This window comes from Saccopteryx leptura, chromosome 5, assembly GCF_036850995.1.
Source record: "Saccopteryx leptura isolate mSacLep1 chromosome 5, mSacLep1_pri_phased_curated, whole genome shotgun sequence".
In the NCBI taxonomy this organism is placed as follows: Eukaryota; Metazoa; Chordata; class Mammalia; order Chiroptera; family Emballonuridae; genus Saccopteryx; species Saccopteryx leptura.
Window position 1 is genome coordinate 70,041,258 of NC_089507.1, and position 20,355 is coordinate 70,061,612.

At 41.1% G+C, this 20,355-nt stretch overlaps 2 protein-coding genes across 8 annotated transcripts in view; one reads left to right on the forward strand and one right to left on the reverse strand.

Moving 5' to 3' along the window:
- HERC3 (HECT and RLD domain containing E3 ubiquitin protein ligase 3) overlaps positions 1-20,355 on the forward strand; it is an 809,237-nt gene that overhangs the window by 118,619 nt on the left and 670,263 nt on the right. The window lies entirely within an intron of this gene.
- Positions 705-20,355, reverse strand: part of ABCG2 (ATP binding cassette subfamily G member 2 (JR blood group)) — a 122,996-nt gene continuing 103,345 nt past the window's right edge. For all 7 annotated transcript variants that reach the window (XM_066384613.1, XM_066384617.1, XM_066384619.1 and 4 more), the window contains 7 exons: positions 17,969-18,051; positions 12,127-12,216; positions 10,604-10,728; positions 8,478-8,632; positions 4,673-4,762; positions 3,725-3,807; positions 705-908 (listed from right to left, as the gene is read on the reverse strand). In XM_066384613.1, the coding sequence (XP_066240710.1) occupies positions 761-908; positions 3,725-3,807; positions 4,673-4,762; positions 8,478-8,632; positions 10,604-10,728; positions 12,127-12,216; positions 17,969-18,051 (774 nt within the window). In that variant the 3' untranslated portion in view covers positions 705-760. The remainder of the gene's footprint in view (positions 909-3,724; positions 3,808-4,672; positions 4,763-8,477; positions 8,633-10,603; positions 10,729-12,126; positions 12,217-17,968; positions 18,052-20,355) is intronic.

Sequence of the window (20,355 nt, forward strand, 5' to 3'; positions counted from 1 at the left end):
TGCCATGACAGGTCAAGTGGGGGTTTTGGGCCAGTGACCTCAACATTCCTGGTCAATGCTTTATCCTCTGTGCCACCATAGGCCAGGCTCATTGGTTGGTATGTGCCTTGACCAGGGATCAAAGCCCACAAACTTGGCATGTTAGGACAACGTTCTAATCAACCTGGCCAATAAATTAAACTATATTGCTCTTGTGTGGGCACTATCTGACTAGATAAACAAATAAGCAGTACATAATATCACTAGTTTATGACTTGGGTTCTTTTAAAACTTAGTTCATTGTGATCTCTATAAAAGTTTCTGTTAAAAAATATTCAGGCTGGCCTGACCAGGTGGTGGTGCAGTGGATAGAGCATTGGACTGGGATGCGGAGGACCCAGGTTCGAGACCCCAAGGTCACCAGCTTGAGCATGGGCTCATCTGGTTTGAGCAAAAGCTCACCAGCTTGGACCCAAGGTCACTGGCTCAGTCTGCTGAAGGCCTGCGGTCAAGGCACATATGAGAAAGCAATCAATGAACAACTAAGGTGTCGCAATGCGCAACAAAAAAATAATGATTGATGCTTCTCATCTCTCCATTCCTGTCTGTCTGTCCCTGTCCATCCCTCTCTTTGACTCTCTCTCTCTGTCCCTGTAAAAAAAAAATATTCAGGCTGAACAATAATATGATGGCAGGTGAAAAGAAGACAACAAAACACTGAGTACTAAAATCAAGGTGTTCCCTTTTTAATGTGTAGATAAATCATGTAAATTAGAGGAATTTAAGAAAATTTTTTAAGAAATAACAATTTTAGGTAGGCAATTGTAAGGAAGATAACAATCATACAAGCCAGGGCTACATGATTCTGCCACAGGCCCCAAGATGAGAGGTCGATGCCCTGGTTTATCAAGAATTCTTCTCCAGTACATCTGAAATTTAACAGAAAAAGAATAAGACTTAATTCTCAGCATCTGTCCAATCTGATTCAATATATTTTCTGTTCCTTAGTTATAGAAACCTATAGGTCACTGAGTCTGAAATAACTATATTTTCATATATAATAGGTAAGTGCCAATGAGTACATACAATTCTGCTAGACACCATTTAAGCAACCTACATGTAGCAGTTTAGTCAATCTTGATACAACTGAATGGGGTGGATACTATACACATTTAAAAGATGACAAGGTTAAAATTTAAGGAACTTGACCAAGCTCACAGACTCACCTTGAACTAAGTTGCTACTCTCTCCAGATTCATTTGCCTCTAAATCTATGAAGCTACTCTCTTCAAAAGGCAGAAATGTTTATCAAATAAATGTTTACTTACTCCTGAATAGAAAAACCTCAGCTTTACAAGATGACATCTAAGGTCTTCACAAACATACCAAAGTTCTTTATAGAAATCTTGACCCACAACCAGTCATGCAAAAAAAAATACAGGCTAAGAAGTCCTAAACCAAGAAAGAGGAGAGGAGGGCTTCCTGACAGCTGCCCTCCATCAGCTCCTGCACTGAGACTGGAATGGGCATGGCCGGTGCTTGGCTACAAGACCTCATCAGGTGGCCCAGGTATCAGGGAGAGGCCTTGCTGGGAGCTGGAGTAGCACAGGATGGAGAAGCCCTGCCACAGGTAGATCAGCACCTGGTACTAAAGACAACTGGCACAGCCGCCATTATTGTCTGGTACCGTTTTTGTATCACTTTAGGAATGTAGCAGTTCCAAAAAAAATTCATACTAAGATCAAGAGAGAGAGGGAATAGGTAGAATAAAGAATCCTTCTCTTTGTAGAGTTCCCTGAGAATACAGATGACCCTTGAACAATGTAAGAGGGATGCTGACCCCCATACACAGTCCAAAATCCACAGATAACTTTTGACTTCCCCCAAACTTAACTACCAATAACCAGCTGTTGCCTGAGGAAGCCTTACTGATAATATAACAGTCAGTTAATATATATTTTGTATGTTAGATGTAATGTATATTGTATTCTTATAATATAAGCTAGAGAAAAGAAAATGTTAATAAGAAAATGAGAGAAAATATATTCACAGTATTTATTATTTTTTTGTAACAGAGACAGATAGGGACAGACAGGCAGAAAGAAAGAGAGATAAGAAGCATCAAATCTTTGTTGTGGCACTTTAGTTGTTCATTGATTGCTTTCTCATATGTGCCTTGATATGGGGGGAGGAGGGCAAGGGGGTAGGAGCTACAGCAGAGCAAGTAACCCCTTGCTCAAGGCAGTGTCCTTGTCCTCAAACCAGGAACCTTGGGATTCAAGGCAGCTACCTCTGAGCTCAAGCCAGCAACCATGGGGTCATGTCTCTGATTCCACGCTCAAGCCAGCAACCCTGTGCTCAAACTGGTAAGCACATGAGCAAGCTGGATGACCCTGAGCTCAAGCCAGCAATCTCAGGGTTTTGAACCTGGGTCTTCTGTGTCCTAGTCCAATGCTCTATCCACTGCGTCACTGCCTGGTCAGGCCACAATATTTATTTATTTATTTATTTATTTATTTATTTATTTATTTATTTGGACAGAGACAGAGAGTCAGAGAGAGGGACAGATAGGGACAGACAGACAGGAAAGGAGAGAGATGAGAAACATCAATTCTTTGTTGTGGCTCCTTAGTTGTTCTTTGATTGATTTCTCGTATGTGCCTTAACCAGAGGACTATAGCAGACCGAGTGACCCCTTGCTCGAGCCAGCAACCTTGGGCTCAAGCTGGTGAGCCTTGCTCAAACCAGATGAGCCCGTGCTCAAGCTGGCGACCTTGGGGTCTCAAACCTGGGTCCTCCACATCCCAGTCCAATGCTCCATCCACTGTTCCACTGCCTGGTTAGGCTGTATTTATTTTTTAATAGAAGTCCTTATATAAGTTGGCCTGCACAGGTCTGATCTGCTTTGTTTAAGAGCCAACTGTACTTCAAAATATCAATTTGTGCTCTTATTCAAAATTATTTTTGTTCTATTTGAATTGTCTTGAGATATAACAAACCAGCATTCTTTTTCCTGTCATTAATTAATGTATTAAAATCACACCATTAACAACAACATTGAAAAGTGTCATTTTATACAACATCCTCTAATTTTATTAAAATCTGCATTTCTGTTTTATTGACATTATCCAAAAAATGGGATTTTCTTCACAGTTACTAAAAGATATGTTCCTTTCTGTATAGAATACATCTTTCCATTGGCTGTATTGCAAGTCTGTTTACAAAAGAAAAACAAAACTGTGCAGACTTTGATTTCATGATCGAGGAAGAAGAGACAAGTGCTAGGACCATGGCAGGAAAATGTTCCCTCCTTTCCCTCTTCTGCTGCCCTTTCAGCTCATACGACCGGCTATGGGCTGGGCTCACAGGCAGCCATGTTTGTGGACCCATAAACTTCATATAATCCACACAGTGCAGATATTATAAGACCTTGTTAAAATATCAAAGCAGCTAATTTTAAATGCAAATGTTCTGAAAACCATATCTCATACTTATTAGTAAAATAGCAAAAGGATCTTTTAAAAGGCTCAAAACAGCACATATGAAATATTTCTCCAACTTAAATACAGGGTTATGCCACACTTTCATATGCATTAGTAGACAATAACTCACACTATAGATAAGAAAACTGCATCTGAGAGAGTGAGTGTCCCTGAAAGGACTCGTACAAGCTATAAGCCCAGTGGCCTTTCTACATCCCACCACACAGTGAGCAAACCTAGTATGACTCTAAATGCAAACTTACATTGCAAAGCTACAGGTATTGTTTGCTGTTACATTGACTCCAGGGCAGAAGTTTTGTCCCAAAAATTCATTATGCTGCAAAGCCTGTAACACAATGAAGAATGGGAAAAGTAAGCAATTTTAAATTTCAAACACTTTCCAAAGAATTATCACAATCTTATCCTCATAGATTAGTCTTTGTTAATTTTGAAAAGAACACAAGCTTCATATTCACAGTCTTTATCACACCATAGCAACTGAAATGATTTTTCCTGACAATCAAGAGAACTAGGGGTGAAATTTTGGCTTCTAACAAAAAAAATATTTTGTCAAGTGATCTCTGACTATATTACCACATAGCTCCTTCCTCATTCTCTGTCCCAATGTTATAACCCCATAAACACTATAATTAAAATGATAATGTGGTACTCAAAGACTATTGTTAACTTATGGTAACATTTATATGTCTCATTTGTTTTGATCAAGACCAGTTATAATTCTTGGGAATAAGAAACTCAGTTATGCTATTTTAAGACACAGTTTTCTTTATAGTGGGTTAGACTTTAAAGTCAATACAGGCTGGGAATATTATACGGTCTTGATTTTTCTTCAAATATCCCTTTCGATATAAAACAGGTTCCCATCCTAGGTTCCCATCCTCTCATGTATTTCCTTATAGAACTGAAAACCAAATACATTTTTTACATCAATTGGTCAATCAATCTCCTTAACTATAAGCTATCTCCCCACACTTCACTTCCCTCAAACCACTGGGTGACTGGGAAAGCCAGGTGATTCGATATCAAGGTGAACCAAGGCTTAACAGGAAACTCTCCTTCTCTGCTCCTGAAAGAAAATTCCTGAGACCTCCACAGCTCTTGTCTGGGGACCTGAGATGGTCAGGCTTTATTCTGATTATTCTCAGCTTGGAAACAATAGACCAGTCACAGGGACAAAGAGGAACACTCACCACATAGCCATATCGAGGAATGCTGAAGTACTGAAGCCATGAGAGCCAAGGCACCACGGTGGTGAGATTGACCAACAGCCCTGAAAAAATCTACAAAGAGCAAATACCAACAGTCAGAACTGGTGGAGTGATTCCATAAAGAATTTGAAAGATTATTCTCTTTAAGTCCCCTACAACCTTGTAAAAATTTCTGCTAAGACAAATTTCTTTCTTGAAATTTCTTCCAATAATCTAAAGGCTTACCATATCCTTTTTGCATGTGTATTTTTCTCTACAACTAAGGCTATTTATGGTTTTAAAGGAAGGACAATATATCTACCTATATTTCATTTAATTGGAAGATTCTTAATTGTCAAGGCTTTTACTTTCTTTGTAACTGCACACAATGGAAGGTCCATAGTCCTGACTGTTCTAATGATACAACCGCTATGCATTCCCATAAACAGACACACCAGAACATGACCTGAGCGCCTCACACCCCTCTATACTTCCATAGCACAGTAAGCTTTCTTATTTACAAGGTTTTGCATTCTGTCTCTGTGTAACATTGGGTATAATTTGGAATTCAGAATGTATGTTTAAACTTTGCCTGACCAGGCGGTAGCACAGTGACTAGAGCATTGGACTAGGATGCAGAGGATACAGGTTCAAAACCCTAAGGTCGTTGACTTGAGCACGGGCTCACCAGCTTGAGTGCAAGGTTGCTGGCTTGAGAGTGGGATCATAGACATGACCCCATGGTTGCTGGCTTGAAGCCCAAGGTCACTGGCTTGAGCAAGGGGTCACTCTGCTATAGCCCCCCCAGTCAAGGCACATATGAGAAGGTAATCAATGAACAACTAAGGTGCTGCAACAAAGAATTGATATTTCTGCCTGACCAGGCGGTGGCGCAGTAGAGTGTCGGACTGGGATGCGGAAGGACCTGGGTTCAAGACCCTGAGGTCGCCAGCTTGAGCGCAGGCTCATCTGGCTTGAGTAAAAAAAAAAAAAAAAAAAAAGCTCACCAGCTTGGATCCAAGGTCGCTGGCTTGAGCAAGAGGTTACTAGGTCTGCTGAAGGTCCGCAGTCAAGGCACATATGAGAAAGCAATCAATGAACAACTAAGGTGTCACAACAAAAACTGATGATTGATGCTTCTCATCTCTCTTTGTTCCTGTCTGTCTATCCCTCTCTCTGACTCTCTCTCTGTCCCTGTAAAAAAACAACAAAAAAAAAAACAATTGAGGCCCTGGCCGGTTGGCTCAGCAGTAGAGCATCGGCCTGGCGTGCGGGGGACCCGGGTTCGATTCCCGGCCAGGGCACATAGGAGAAGCGCCCATTTGCTTCTCCACCCCTTCTCCTCTCCTTTCTGTCTCCCTCTTCCCCTCCCGCAGCCGAGGCTCCATTGGAGCAAAGATGGCCCGGGCATTGGGGATGGCTCCTTGGCCTCTGCCCCAGGCGCTAGAGTGGCTCTGGTCGCAGCAGAGCGCCGCCCCGGAGGGGCAGAAAATTGCCCCCTGGTGGGCAGAGTGTCGCCCCTTGGGCGTGCCGGGTGGATCCCGTCGGGCGCATGCGGGAGTCTCTGAATGTCTCTCCCTGTTTCCAGCTTCAGAAAAATACAAAAAAAAAAAAAAAAAAAAGATTTTAAAAAAAAGAATTGATGTTTCTCATGTCTCTCCATTCCTGCCTGTCTGTCCCTATCTGTCCCACTCTCTCTGTCTTTGTCACACACACACACACACACACACACACACACACACACACTAAATAAATAAATAAATAAATAAATAAATAAATAAATAAATAAATAAATAAATAAAATATAACCACCCAAAGCCTAGAACTAGTAGAGCATGATGTGAAGTACAACAAAAATTATAATGAATACCTTCATTTAAATCTACCATAAGGCAGTATTGCTATGGAGACCCCAGGAAGGACTGCTCCAGCAAGAGACGGCCACATAAGAGGTTCATACAATACTTCTAACTGGCACTTGCCATGTGACTTGGGTATAACAAGGACAATGATGCTGGTATGAAAACATATTTTTGATATAACAGAGTGCTTAATGTATACCATCTCCCAGTAAAATGCTGCTTTACATGTGGTTTTACAAGTTCTATATATAAACCATTAAATAAATAATAAATCAAGGTATCTAATATATGAACAAAATACTTTTATATATTGAAAGAAATTTTATTAGATGATATTATTGGAAATTTACACAAGGTTTATGACTTTCTCAATAATGTTTAGATTGGTAGTTTTCAATAGCAAAAATGTGGTATTTACAAACCTTTAAATATATCTATTCCTATGCTAGCAGAAAGGACACATGTAGTAAGTTAATGGGCTTGAATGACATATGGGGAAATGTGCTAATTTGTTCTTTTTACCTGTTCACTCATCTTTGTATGTGCAAAATTTAAGGACATATAAGAATAGCATTAGTAACCATTAAAAAAAAGGTAAACAGGCCCTGGCCGGTTGGCTCAGTGGTAGAGCGTCGGCCTGGCGTGCAGGAGTCCTGGGTTTGATTCCCGGCCAGGGCACACAGGAGAGGCGCCCATTTGCTTCTCCACCCCTCCCCCTCTCCTTCCTCTCTGTCTCTCTCTTCCCCTCCAGCAGCGAGGCTCCATTGGAGCAAAGATGGCCCAGGCGCTGGGGATGGCTCTGTGGCCTCTGCCTCAGGCGCTGGAATGACTCTGGACGCAACAGAGCGATGCCCCAGAGGGGCAAAGCATCGCCCCCTGGTGGGCATGCCGGGTGGATCCCGGTCGGGTGCATGCGGGAGTCTGACTGCCTCCCCGTTTCCAGCTTCGGAAAAATGAAAAAAAAAAAAAAAAAAAGATTAAAAAAAAAAAAAAAAAGGTAAACAGAAATACATTGACATAAGTGAATGTCAAGAATCCAGAAAGGAGGGGACCAAGTGCTGTGTGGAAAATTTTCACTATTTTTAAAATAATTCATTTCAAAATCTAGGATGAACCAAGATAGACTATCCATGCACATGCTGTTCCATTTCTCATGGAGCTTAGCTTTTCCCTTGGAAAGTATTTGATCCAAATAAACCATCTCAGCTGCTGCATAAATAAGCCATCAGTTGTCTAACACCAGCACAGAAGTCTGGAAACAAACCTGTCACTTTAATGAGGTCAAAGGTTTTTTTGTTTTGTTTTGTGAGAGAGAGAGAGACAGACAGGCAGGAAGGGAGAGAGATGAGAAGCATCAATTCATAGTTGTATCACCTTAGTTATTCATTGATGGTGTTCTCATATGTGCCTTGATTAGGGGGCTCCAGCCGTACCAGCGACCTTGAGCTTAACAGCGACCTTGGACTTCAAGCCAGTGACCTTTGGGCTCAAGCCAGTAACCATGGGGCCATGTCTGTGATCCCACACTCAAGTCTGAGACCCTGTACTCAAACTGGTGACCTCAGGTTTGAACCTGGGTCCTCAGCATCCCAGGCTGATGCTCTATCCACTGCACTACTGCCTGGTCAGGCAAAGTATTTCTGTTTTTGAAGTTCTTAGTCATCAAAGTTTTACTGTATGTCACCAAGAAGCATTTCAAAAAATTTCATTTTAACAACATACTAACTAAGGTTATAGCAATTATATTAGAACAATGGCAAAAAGACTGTGTAAGGTAGAGAACAAGCTGGTACATTCTCTAATATAAGCTTTATTTTAATACATGACTTCCTTAAAGCTAAGAGTCCCATTTAAAGAACGCTAAAAACAGATTTTTCATGACAAGTGAATTTGCAGGAAGGAACGAGGAGAAATAATTACATCTCAGAGAGAAGTGTAGTTCTTACCATCATAAACACAAATGAGATGGTCATAAGAAGTGTTGCCATAGATACCACACTCTGACCTGCTGCTATGGCCAGCGCCATAGAACTGGCTGAATAAGCCACCATCATAAGGGTAAGCATCATGATGAAGAAAGCCTCCACCACTGGCTTCAATCCTTAGGGGGAAAAAAATGGGGTTAATCCAACTGCTTGAGTTACTGGGCATCTGGTACTGTTTATGGTGCAAATATTTTTTGTTTGTTTGTTTGTTTTTTTACAGAGACAGAGAGAGAGAGTCAGAGAGAGGGATAGATAGGGACAGACAGACAGGAATGGAGAGAGATGAGAAGCATCAATCATAGTTTTTCGTTGTGACACCTTAGTTGTTCATTGATTGCTTTCTCATATGTGCCTTGACCGTGGGGCTACAGCAGACCAAGTGACCCCTTGCTCAAGCCAGCAACCTTGGGTCCAAGCTAGTGAGCTTTTGCTCAAACCAGATGAGCCCGCGCTCAAGCTAGCGACCTCGGGGTCTCGAACCTGTGTCCTCCACATCCTAGTTTGATGCTCTATCCACTGCGCCACCACCTGGTCAGGCTATAGTGCAAATATTTTGAGAATTGAATATCAAAATGAAAAAAAATTCATCCTTTATCCAACCACCTGAGTCATCAATTTCATTGTCCCTCCCCATATAGTTAATGTATAGAGTTATTGCTCAGTTTTCTTTTTGTTACTACTGCGTGAGCACTTTCTCATATAACACCTATGCTCCTTGTTGTGTAATTAACAACTTCTGAGTGCCTGAGATGGGGGGCTAGAGGCAGCACACCTGGCCAGAACTCTATTGCCTTCTCCCTAAGAAGGAAACTTGTCAAGAGCACATTGTTTTCACCCAGACCTCACCACATGACTCACTGTGTGCTGTCACTGCCTTAGTGAAGAAACTGGGAAGACTAGGATTACATGACCTCCCGTAGGTTCACTACCTGAGAGAGCACTTCTAGTCTCTGAGAGCCTGCGACTGAGGATGAGGCTAAATGAAGTTTCACGAAACTACTTTATAACAATACTGGCGGGCTATTACGGGTCATACACTCTGAAGATTACGGAACAGCTGTAAGAACACTAGTTGAGACTGAGGATCCAGGTTCTATACCTAATTCTTTATGATACACCTTTTAATTTGTAAAATGGAAGTTTAAACTCAATCAGTAAATCTTCCCTTATAGTGCTTTGTCAAAAATATATATAGCTTGACCAGGTGGTGGCACAGTGGAGAGTGTCGGACTGGGATTCGGAGGACCCAGGTTCGAGACCCCGAGGTTGCCAGCTTAAGCATGGGCTCATCTGGTTTGAGCAAAGCTCACCAGCTTGGACCAAAGGTCGCTGGCTCGAGCAAGGAGTCACTCGGTCTGCTGAAGGCCTGTGGTCAAGGCACATATGAGAAAGCAATCAATGAACAACTAAGAAAAAAAAATGAACAACTAAGGTGTCGCAAGGAAAAACTGATGATTGATGCTTCTCATCTCTCTCCATTCCTGTCTGTCCCTATCTATCCCTCTTTCTGACTTTCTCTCTGTCTCTGTTAAATATATATATATATATATATTTCTGCTATGTGTATGTGTATACAGTGAAACATATAGAAATTCCATAACAATGAGCCCGGGGAAAGACCTAAACACAAATCACACATGAATTTGTCTACATGTATTAAAAATATATTCTTATTAAAACAATAAGCCCCAAAAGTCGCTATCTTTCACTACATATAATGTATGTCTATATACACACACACACATACATGCATATATAAGAATATAAATAGCTTGGTAATAAATATCAAAGCTCCAGCTCTTCCAACACAGTCTCAAATTCTTTTCTGAATTCTTTCCATGTCTGTATATGACACATACTATCACTCAGTAAAATATACAATAGTTTTATTAATAGGTATAAAAGTTACTTTGGGAAAAGTCTTCCCATAAATGTCCTCAGACAGTTGTTTTATTCACAATAGATAAACACTCCCTTATCTTGTGGCTCGGTTTTTAATTAGAGAACCAAAAAGATGCTTGCAAAAAGCAATTAGCTTCCCCTCACATCCACAACTACAGACACATATCTTTTGTCTTATTGCTTACCTAACAAGAAGTATGTTGTACAAGTAAATATAATACTCGGTAACATCCTCATGAGTAGTAAATCAGATAACAGTTTCCCAAAGAAATAAGATGACACTCTGTAGTATCCACTGATATATTCATGCCTAAAACACACAAAAAAATTCGTAACATGCATCCCACATTAGTTTAACAAGGCACAGACTAGATGATTAAACCACTTGCTATATAGATTTCTGCTGACAGCAGGGGTCTTACAACTACAGCTTCTCACATCCTCCAGGTTAACCCCCACCGTCACCTAGTCAGCCTCAGGCAGCCTCTCCAGTGCTCGCCTCCCCTGAGACATCATTCCCAACGAGCTCTGTGCGATGCCCCTCTTCTCATTATAGAAATCACTCTCCACGCCACCCAGTTTGCCCTCAGATCCTCCACTCCAGGTAAACATGTTCTGCATCTCTTCCTTCTCTTCCAACACTGGATTTCCTTGAAAAAGGGCTCTTCAGCAGCTGATTTCAGTGGTGACACAGCTTTGCTTTCTCCTCACTTCTGATCATAAAGAAGGTGGCAATGCTCTTCTCCACGGCCCCCAGCCCAGTGTCAATCACTAAACCCTTTTCACTTCTTCCATTCTTGTGATGAAAGAAAACATACACTCTTCCCTCAATGATCATTCCTTCCGACTGTACATCCCTGTACTCCTGTCAGCTCTCAAAGCTGATTTTCTCCCCAATCAAGACCTAGATCCTCCTCCTGTGATCCTAAATTCTTCCACCAATATCTTCATTCTTTCCCTCTCTAATGATTCCTTTCCTCAAGCAGGTAAATACGGGCAGACATCTTCCAACTTTGAAGAACCCAGGAAACAAACCAGCTGTCTCTGGCTCTTCCCATTCTCCGTCCACCGTAGGCTAAGCTTGGTCTATATTCTTTATCAACTTTACCTCTCCATCTTCAATTTACCATATTCCACATGTATAAAACACTGCCATGTATAAGACGCACCATAATTTTGAGGCCCAAAATTTGGGAAAAAAAGTATTACATAAAGTTATTAAACTCAAGTTTTATTCATCATAAAATTCATACAACTTCTCATCGCTGTCAAATGCAAGTAAAAAAGAATCTACCACCACTGTATAAGACGCACCCAGTTTTTAGACCCCAAATTTTTCCAAAAAAGGTGTGTCTTATACATGGGGAAATACGATACCACTTAACCCAGTACTTTCTCTCCACCAAGCCCCTCAGACTTTTCTTGTGAAGGTCATCATGACTTCTTATTAGCTCAAACGAAAGACCCTTTCAGCCTCTGTTGCTCGCACTGTCTGTAGCATTTGCAGCTATGCCCTAATCCTGAAACTCCTTTTCCCCTTGGACTCAGGCCCCACATGCTCATGAGTTCCTTCCAGCTCCTGGCTGTGTTTTCTCAGTGAACACTGGTCATCCCCAGGAACCAATCAGTGGCCCAGTTCTCTATGTGACCAGTTTGACCCTCAGCCCTGACACTGGCAGCCCCCTCCCCAGAACAGAGACATCCTCACATAAAGAGCTTCTTCTCGACCACGAAGAGCTCCACGGATGACACACTGCTGAAACACTGGTTGGTCGTCAGGAAGAAGAGCACCCCAGCCCTGCAACAAGGGAAGGGAAACAAAAGCACCAAGATCAATAAACATTTTTAGATCAATTTCCTATCTGTGTGACAGTCAGTTACACAGGCCTGAGCAGAGCAAGGACCTTGGACCAATTACAGAAGGTTATCAGGGTGGAAAGCTCCAAGGTGCCTCACAACAGGCAGAACTGGGAAAAGCAGGACCTTGTCCCCAGGGCAATACATCTAGGCCTCAGTTGGATTTCAGCTCCAGGCCCAGAAAAGAAGCTAAATCAGACAAGCAATTCCATGGTTGACATCAGTACCATCTGCACTAATGACCCTGCCTGCTGCTGACCAATCAATGGAGACCATGACCCTGAAAGGAGGCACCTGGAAAGCTCGTGAATATTCTATTGGGATCCTCCCCTGAGACTCCAGGTAAATACCCTAAAGACAGAGCACCCAGTGAGGCTCTCTCTACGGAGCTGCCTGTGCTTCTCCAACCCCTCCCCACCGGTGCCTTGTCCTTGCCCAGCCCTTTCTCCTAGGCTCCAGGGGCCCTTCTTTTGCCTCTCTAACCTGTTTCCTGAGCCCATTTCTTCTACAGCTCACTTTTTCCTTCCATTTCTTTTTTAAAAGTTTTCCATGGATTTAAGAGAGAAAGCAGCATCAAGTTTTTTTCCACTTCGTTGTGCCCCATTGGTTGCTTCTTGTATGTGCCCTGATCGGAGACTGACCCTACCACCTCAGCAAGGGAGGAGACACTCTATCCACTGAGCCACCAGCCAGCACCTGCAGCTCACTTTTTCTTTCCTTTTTTTTTTTTTTTTTACATTTTATTTATTAATTTTAGAGAGAAGAGAGAGAGAGAAAGACAAGGAGAGGGAGGAAAGGGAAGCACCAACTCACAGTTGTTTCCCGTATGTGCCTTGACTGGGCAAGTCAGGGATCTCAAACTGGCAACCTCAGATTCCAGATTGACACCTTATCCACTGTGCCGCCACAGGTCAGGCACAGCTCGCTTTTCCTACACCTGTGACTTTCTAAATAAACTTTCTCTTACAGTTTTTTTTCTCTGAATTCTTTTTTAGCCAGAACTCAAGTACTCAGGATGCTAAACCAAGAATGCACCACCAACACCTGCAAAACTTTCCTCAAATAATATCATATGACATTAAACAACTGTTCAGGTTAAATCAGAAAGGAAAGTATGAGTTCCCTCAGGTCTCTCCCCATCCCAGTGCCTCCGCGGTGCTGCCCTTGGAAACTCCATATAGCACAGTTTTAAATTCACAGTCCTTTTTTTTTTTTTTTTTGTATTTTTCTGAAGTTGGAAACGGGGAGGCAGTCAGACAGACTCCCGCATGCGCCCGACTGGGATCTACCCGGCACGCCCACCAGGGGGCGATGCTCTGCCCACCAGGGAGCGATGCTCTGCCCATCTGGGGCGTCGCTCTGCCGCAATCAGAGCCATTGTAGTGCCTGAGGCAGAGGCCACAGAGCCATCCCCAGCGCCTGGGCCAACTTTGCTCCAATGGAGCCTTGGCTGCAGGAGGGGAAGAGAGAGACAGAGAGGAAGGAGAAAGGGAGGGGTGGAGAAGCAGATGGGCGCTTCTCCTGTGCGCCCTGGCCAGGAATTGAACCCGGGACTCCCGCATGCCAGGCCAACACTCTACCACTGAGCTAACCGGACAGGGCCTGGGTTGCCATGAATTGAAATGTGTTTTCCTCAAATCCCTATGTTGAAGCCCTCTCAATGTGATAATATTTATAGGTGGCATCTTTGGAAGGCAATCAAGTTTAGATGAGATTGTGAGGGTAGAGCCCTCATGATAGGATTAGTGCCCTTGGAAAAAAAGGGAGAGAAATCAGAGCTTTCTCTGCACTATGAGAGGAGACAGCGGGGAGGCAGCAAGCCAGTAGAGGGCCCTCATTGGAACCCAAAGTATGCTGGCACCCAAATCTCCAGAATTGTAAGAAATAAATGTCTGCTGATTAAGCCATCTAGTCTGTGGTTCTTTGTTATGACAAAGGTGATAACTACATTGGTCATAGAAATGCTACCATCTTTCATTTTAACTATGTAACAAAAACACCAAGTACCATCCTAATGCATGAACAAAGAGATAGTCAAATAAAGTCTACAAAAGTTAAAAATATTAGCCACTTTTTAAAAGTTGGATAAAGAAGAAACTAAGACATGAGGAGGCAAAATGAAAGATAGTGGAGGAAAACCTCTATGGACACCTCATTATATATATTCATCCTGCAATCATCAGAAGAAACTTCATATCATCCTTGACAACCATGCCAGCATGGTTTACAATGTGCTCAGAATGAAAGCAAACGTACTTATAAATGAAAAAATTAACTTGTGCACATATATAAAAAGGAGACTATTAATGCTTCCCTCTCAGTAAAATACGGTCTAAAAAGGAAAATACTAGTCAGTTCCTCTGCTCTTCGACAGAACTGGAAGTTTTGTGGAAGCATGCCAGCATTCCTGAAACAGCTGCACTTTCTTGCACAACCAACGTTCTTGACATTGAGGATGTCAGTAGAAACTAAGACATGAAGTGGTAAATTATTTAAATGACACACAAGTAAGAGAGCATTTTAAAAAAATGTAAACCCAATGGTACAACCTCCAAAACAGAGTCCATACACACTAAATAATTGGGGGATTTTTTATTTTATTTATTTATTTATTTTACAGAGAGAGAGTCAGAGAGAGGGATAGACAGGGACAAACAGGAATGGAGAGATGAGAAGCATCAGTCATTAGTTTTTCGTTGTGACACCTTAATTGTTCATTGATTGCTTTCTCATATGTGCCTTGACCGCGGGCCTTCAGCAGACCGGAGTAACCCCTTGCTCGAGTCAGCGCCCTTGGGCTCAAGCTTGTGAGCTTTGCTCAAACCAGATGAGCCTGCGCTCAAGCTGGCGACCTCGGGGTCTCAAACCTGGGTCTCCCGCATCCCAGTCTGATGCTCTATCCACTGCGGCACCACCCGGTCAGGCACTAAGTAATTGTTTTTAACACCAAAATAAAAAGAAGAAAATAATAAATAACTTAGGCAACAGATCAGATTAAAAGTAAATGTTTATACAATAATGAATAAGTGAAAAATAGCAAGGCCTAGTACACAAGCCAATGTGTAACTTTCTAGACACAAAGCAACCCTAACACCAAAGTAAAAGCTAATCACAGGAACACGGGACAGAGCAACATTCAGCTCAATTTGTTAAGTCTTACATCTGACAGTGCACTAATTAATGTTCACAATGATTCAAAATGAGTAGATTCTTAAGTTTTCTTTAAATTATAAAAATTTATTTTATAATACTAAATACTTGTTGCTTAAGAATTTAATATTATTGTAATTATTTTCAAGGTAGTGCTTCATGTTAAAGTTAAAAAATAGTGAGTCCAATCTACTTATCCACCTCAAACAAATAAAAAAATAGAAAGGAAATTAGCTCACAGCCAACAAAGGAAAAAAATAAACTGCCTGACCTATGGTAGCACAGTGGCTAAAGTATCCACCCTGAACTTTTGAGGTCTCTGGTTGGAAACCCCAAGGTCGCTGGCTCTGAGGGGGAGATTGTCCACTTGATCCCAAAGCTTACCAGCTTCAGCCCAAAAGGTCACTGGCAGGAAAAGCTCAGGGTTGCTGGCTTGAGCAAGGGGACACTGGTACGGCCCCAGTCAAGGCCACATATGAGAAGCTCAATGTACAACTAAAGTGAAACCACCTGACCAAGTGGTGGCGCAGTGGATGGAGCATTGAACTGGGATGCTGAAGGACCCAGGTTCGAAACCTCGAGGTCGCTGGCTTGAGTGTGGGCTCATTTGGTTGAGCAAAAGCTTACCACCTTGGACCCAAGGTCGCTGGCTCAAGCAAGGGGTTACTCAGTTTGCTGAAGGCCCACGGTCAAGGCACATATGCGAAAGCAATCAATGAACAACTAAGGTGTCGCAAGGCACAACGAAAAACTGATGATTGATGCTTCTCATCTCTCCATCCCTGTCTATCTGTCGTTGTCTATCCCTCTCTCTGACTCTCTCTCTGTCTCTGTAAAAAAAAAAAATAATAATAATAATAAATAAAAATTATAAAGTGAAACCAACCATGAGTTAATGTTTCTCACACCCCCTTTCTGTATTTCTCTCTCTCTCTCTCAAAAAAAGGGAGGTAAACTGAACTGTGTGTATCAAAGGACACTATCAACAGAGTGGAAATACAACCCACAGAATAGCAGAAAATATCTGTAAATTTGTACCTGGTAAGGGGTTAATATTTAGAATATATAAGGAACTCTTACAGCTCAACAATAAAAATTTCAATAAAAAAATGGGCAAAGAACTTGAATAGACATTTCTCCAAAGAAGACATACAAAAGGCTAACAACCACATGAAAAGATGCTCAGCACCACTATTCACTTAGGGAAATGCAAATCAAAACCACAATAAGGCCCTGGCTGGGTAGCTCAGGTGGTTAAAGTCTCATTTCAATACACCAAGGCTGTGGGTTCAATACCTGGTCAGGGCACAAACAAGAAGCAACTAGTAAATGCATGACTAAATGAGACAATAATCTCTCTCTCTCTCTCTCTCCTCCCTCTCTAACATCAATCAATTAAAATTATATATATACATATACAAATATATAAAATATATAAATTTATATACATATATATATAACCACAATGAAATACCAACTCACACTAATTAGGGTAACTATTATAAGAAAAACGGTAAGTGTTGCCCAAGTTGGGGGGAAATCGAATGCTTGTGCACTGCTGGTAGAACTGCAAAACAGGATGAAAATTCTTCAAAAACATTAATAGAATTACTAAATGATCCAGTAACTCCACTTCTGGGTATAAATCTAAAAGAACTTGCATTGAGACTCAAAAAACACATGTTTAGCCTGACCTGTGGTGGCGCAGTGGATAAAGTGTCGACCTGGAAATGCTGAGGTCACCGGTTCGAAACCCTGGGCTTGCCTGGTCAAGGCACATATGGGAGTTGATGCTTCCAGCTCCTCCCCCCTTCTCTCTCTTTGTCTCTCTCTCCTCTCTCTCCCTCTCTGTCTCTCTCTCTCCCTCTCTCTCTCCTCTCTAAAAATGAATAAATTAATAAAAACACATGTTTATTTGTACACCCATGTTCACAGCAGCATTATTCACAACATTCAGAAGGTGGAAACAACCCAAGTGTTCATGGTGTATCCATACAATGGAATATTATTCAGTCTTTAAAAAGAAATAAATTCTGATATATGCTCCAACAAGGATGAAGCTTGAAGATATTATGCTAATGGGAATATGCCAGTCATCAAGGATAAATACTGTATGAGCCACTTATATATGGTATTTACAGCAAACTCAGAGAGAGAAATTATAATGGTGGTTTCCAGGGGATGGGAAGAGGAAAAATATGGAATTATTGTTCAATAGATACAGAAAGATTCACTTTGGAAATATGAAATATGTTCTGAAGTTGATGTCGATGGCGATTGCACAACAGTGTGAATGTAATTAATACCGCCAAACTGCGCACCTAAAACTGGACAGGAGAGCAGATTTGATGCTCTGTGTATTTGTGTGTTTTACACATACATGTCTATATGATAATCAACCCTTCCATGCAGCTTTCAGTTCACTGACTTATCCTACTCTCAGTTGGCCCTGTACTTGTCTGACACTCAAATTTTAAATAAACTTTCATAACCTTGAAAAAAGTAGCAGCTCTTTCTCAAAGTCATGATCCAAAAGTACTTACCTATTCTGGATTCCTGTAGGGTCATTTTTCAGATCATAGAAAATGGCACCTATAACCAGTCCCAGGAAGAGTGTTACCATTATCTTTTCAAAAAGAAAAAGACAAGGAAAAAAGTTTCAATTAAAGGTAAAAACTTAATATATGATACCATTTATTATTACAATAGATATGGCTATATAAGCAAATCACTCCATTGAGATAGATGAAATAATTTAGGAAGTCATTGGGAAAATATAAATCAATGTATGTTATTAGACGCCCATCTAAATTAAAAATTAATTTACTGTGTGTTGGGGAGACTGAGGGAGAACAGAGTAGACTACTGGAAAAGCTAAGTTCCTCCCGGGGCCTCCGGGCACTGCCAGATCAGGGTCCAGCTCAGGCTGTGTGGCTGGGGATGCCCTACAGAGTAGGGGAGCAGTGCAAGCATCTAACAAAGTCATTCACGGAGTAAAATAAAATTTAAGCGGATAAGAGTTTTAGTCTGAACTCTTCTTATATTTGTGCTCGTGACCATGCATAGTTTTAAAATATTTCAAGGGGTTTCAAGTAAGAACAGGATATATTTACTTTTTTTTGTTTTTTAACAGAGACAGAGAGAGTCAGAGAGAGGGATAGATAGGAACAGACAGACAGGAACGGAGAGAGATGAGAAGCATCAATCATCAGTTTTTCATGGCAACACCTTAGTTGTTCATTGATTGCTTTCTCATATGTGCCTTGATCGTGGGCCTTCAGCAGACTGAGTAACCCCTTGCTCGGCTAGTGACCTTGGGTCCAAGCTGGTGAGCTTTTGCTCAAACCAAATGAGCCCGTGCTCAAGCTAGTGAATTCAGGGTCTTGAACCTGGGTCCCTCTGTATCCCAGTCTGACACTTTATCCACTGCGCCACCACCTGGTCAGGCCAGATATATTTACTCTTTTTTTTTTTTTGACATGAACTTTTTTTTTATTCATTTTTTTTTTTTTTTTAGAGAGGAGAGGGAGAGACAGAGGGAGAGAGAGAGAGAGGAGAGAGAGAGAGAGAGAAGGGGGGGAGGAGCTGGAAGCATCAACTCCCATATGTGCCTTGACCAGGCAAGCCCAGGGTTTCGAACTGGTGACCTCAGCATTTCCAGGTCGACGCTTTATCCACTGCACCACCACAGGTCAGGCCAGATATATTTACTCTTAACATTAAACATAAATATAATTTTTAAAGCACATATAATATGTATATCACTGGAATTTTGCCTGATATGGAAATAGGGGCACATCACTATATTTTTAAATTGATAAAATGTCTATTACGAACACTTTTATAGGTGAAAAGTTAGTCACGGTATTATGGTATAATTTAAGGAAATTCTACATTTGTACTTTTAAATTGTATTAAATGTAAAAATATAAGAAATGATAATAATAAAAAAATATTCCACCATGTATGTTGGAACTTTCAAAGTTAAAAAAACATTTTCGGTACTGCAACCATGCAATGGTATCAGGACTTTAAGTAACTTGTCAAGCACACTTTAGACATAAAGCAAACAAAATTGTAAAAGAGGACCACGGTTTGTGAAAACCACAGTCTGGAAAATATATATATAATTTGAATTTGGCCTTAAAAATTCCTTTGCTAATAAGACAATAGAAAATTTGGAACAAATCCATTACCCTGGCATATTTTAATAACCCTTCAAAAAATACAGTACCTTCATGTCAACAGATCAAGCTTCCAAACCAGTAATGATGACTCCATCAACATGCATGCATGAGCATGTATACAAGTCTATAGTTTCACATAGTGTAACTTTTAAAGAATATTCTGACTTTTTAAACTGGATACTCCACGGGCTTTGTTTCTTTTCCACTCAAACTTGATATCTTACACTAACAGATTATCAGTATTATCATTAGGATGTTTCCTAAAAGTTTCAAAATTCTAAAGGTATTTCCAAAGTCAGCTTTCAAACATATTGATAAAATGGTTAATCCTGTAATACTGTCATGTTTTTACGTGGTGCATCTATGCTATTCTTTCTTGCACTAACAAAAACAGACAAACACTGTACAACAGAGCAGGCAAGGATACCCTCTCTGTGTATCTATGTATCTGGCCTCTGTTCTGAACAGATGAAAAGAAAAAAAAGTAAAAAATACCCTAAATATATTATTGCATCGTTGTTCAAATGTGTTTACCAACATTTCTCAAGGAGATTTCTGAGGGATGTTTATGGCCATCCCTACAAAAAATTAATCTAGGGGGGCAGGGAGGGGTGGAGCAAGGGTATAAAAAGGGACAAATATAAAGTGACAGAAAATGATTTGACTTTGGGTGATGGGTTTACAACATAATCAACTGTTCAAATACTATAGAAATGTTTACCTGAAACCTATGTACTCTTATT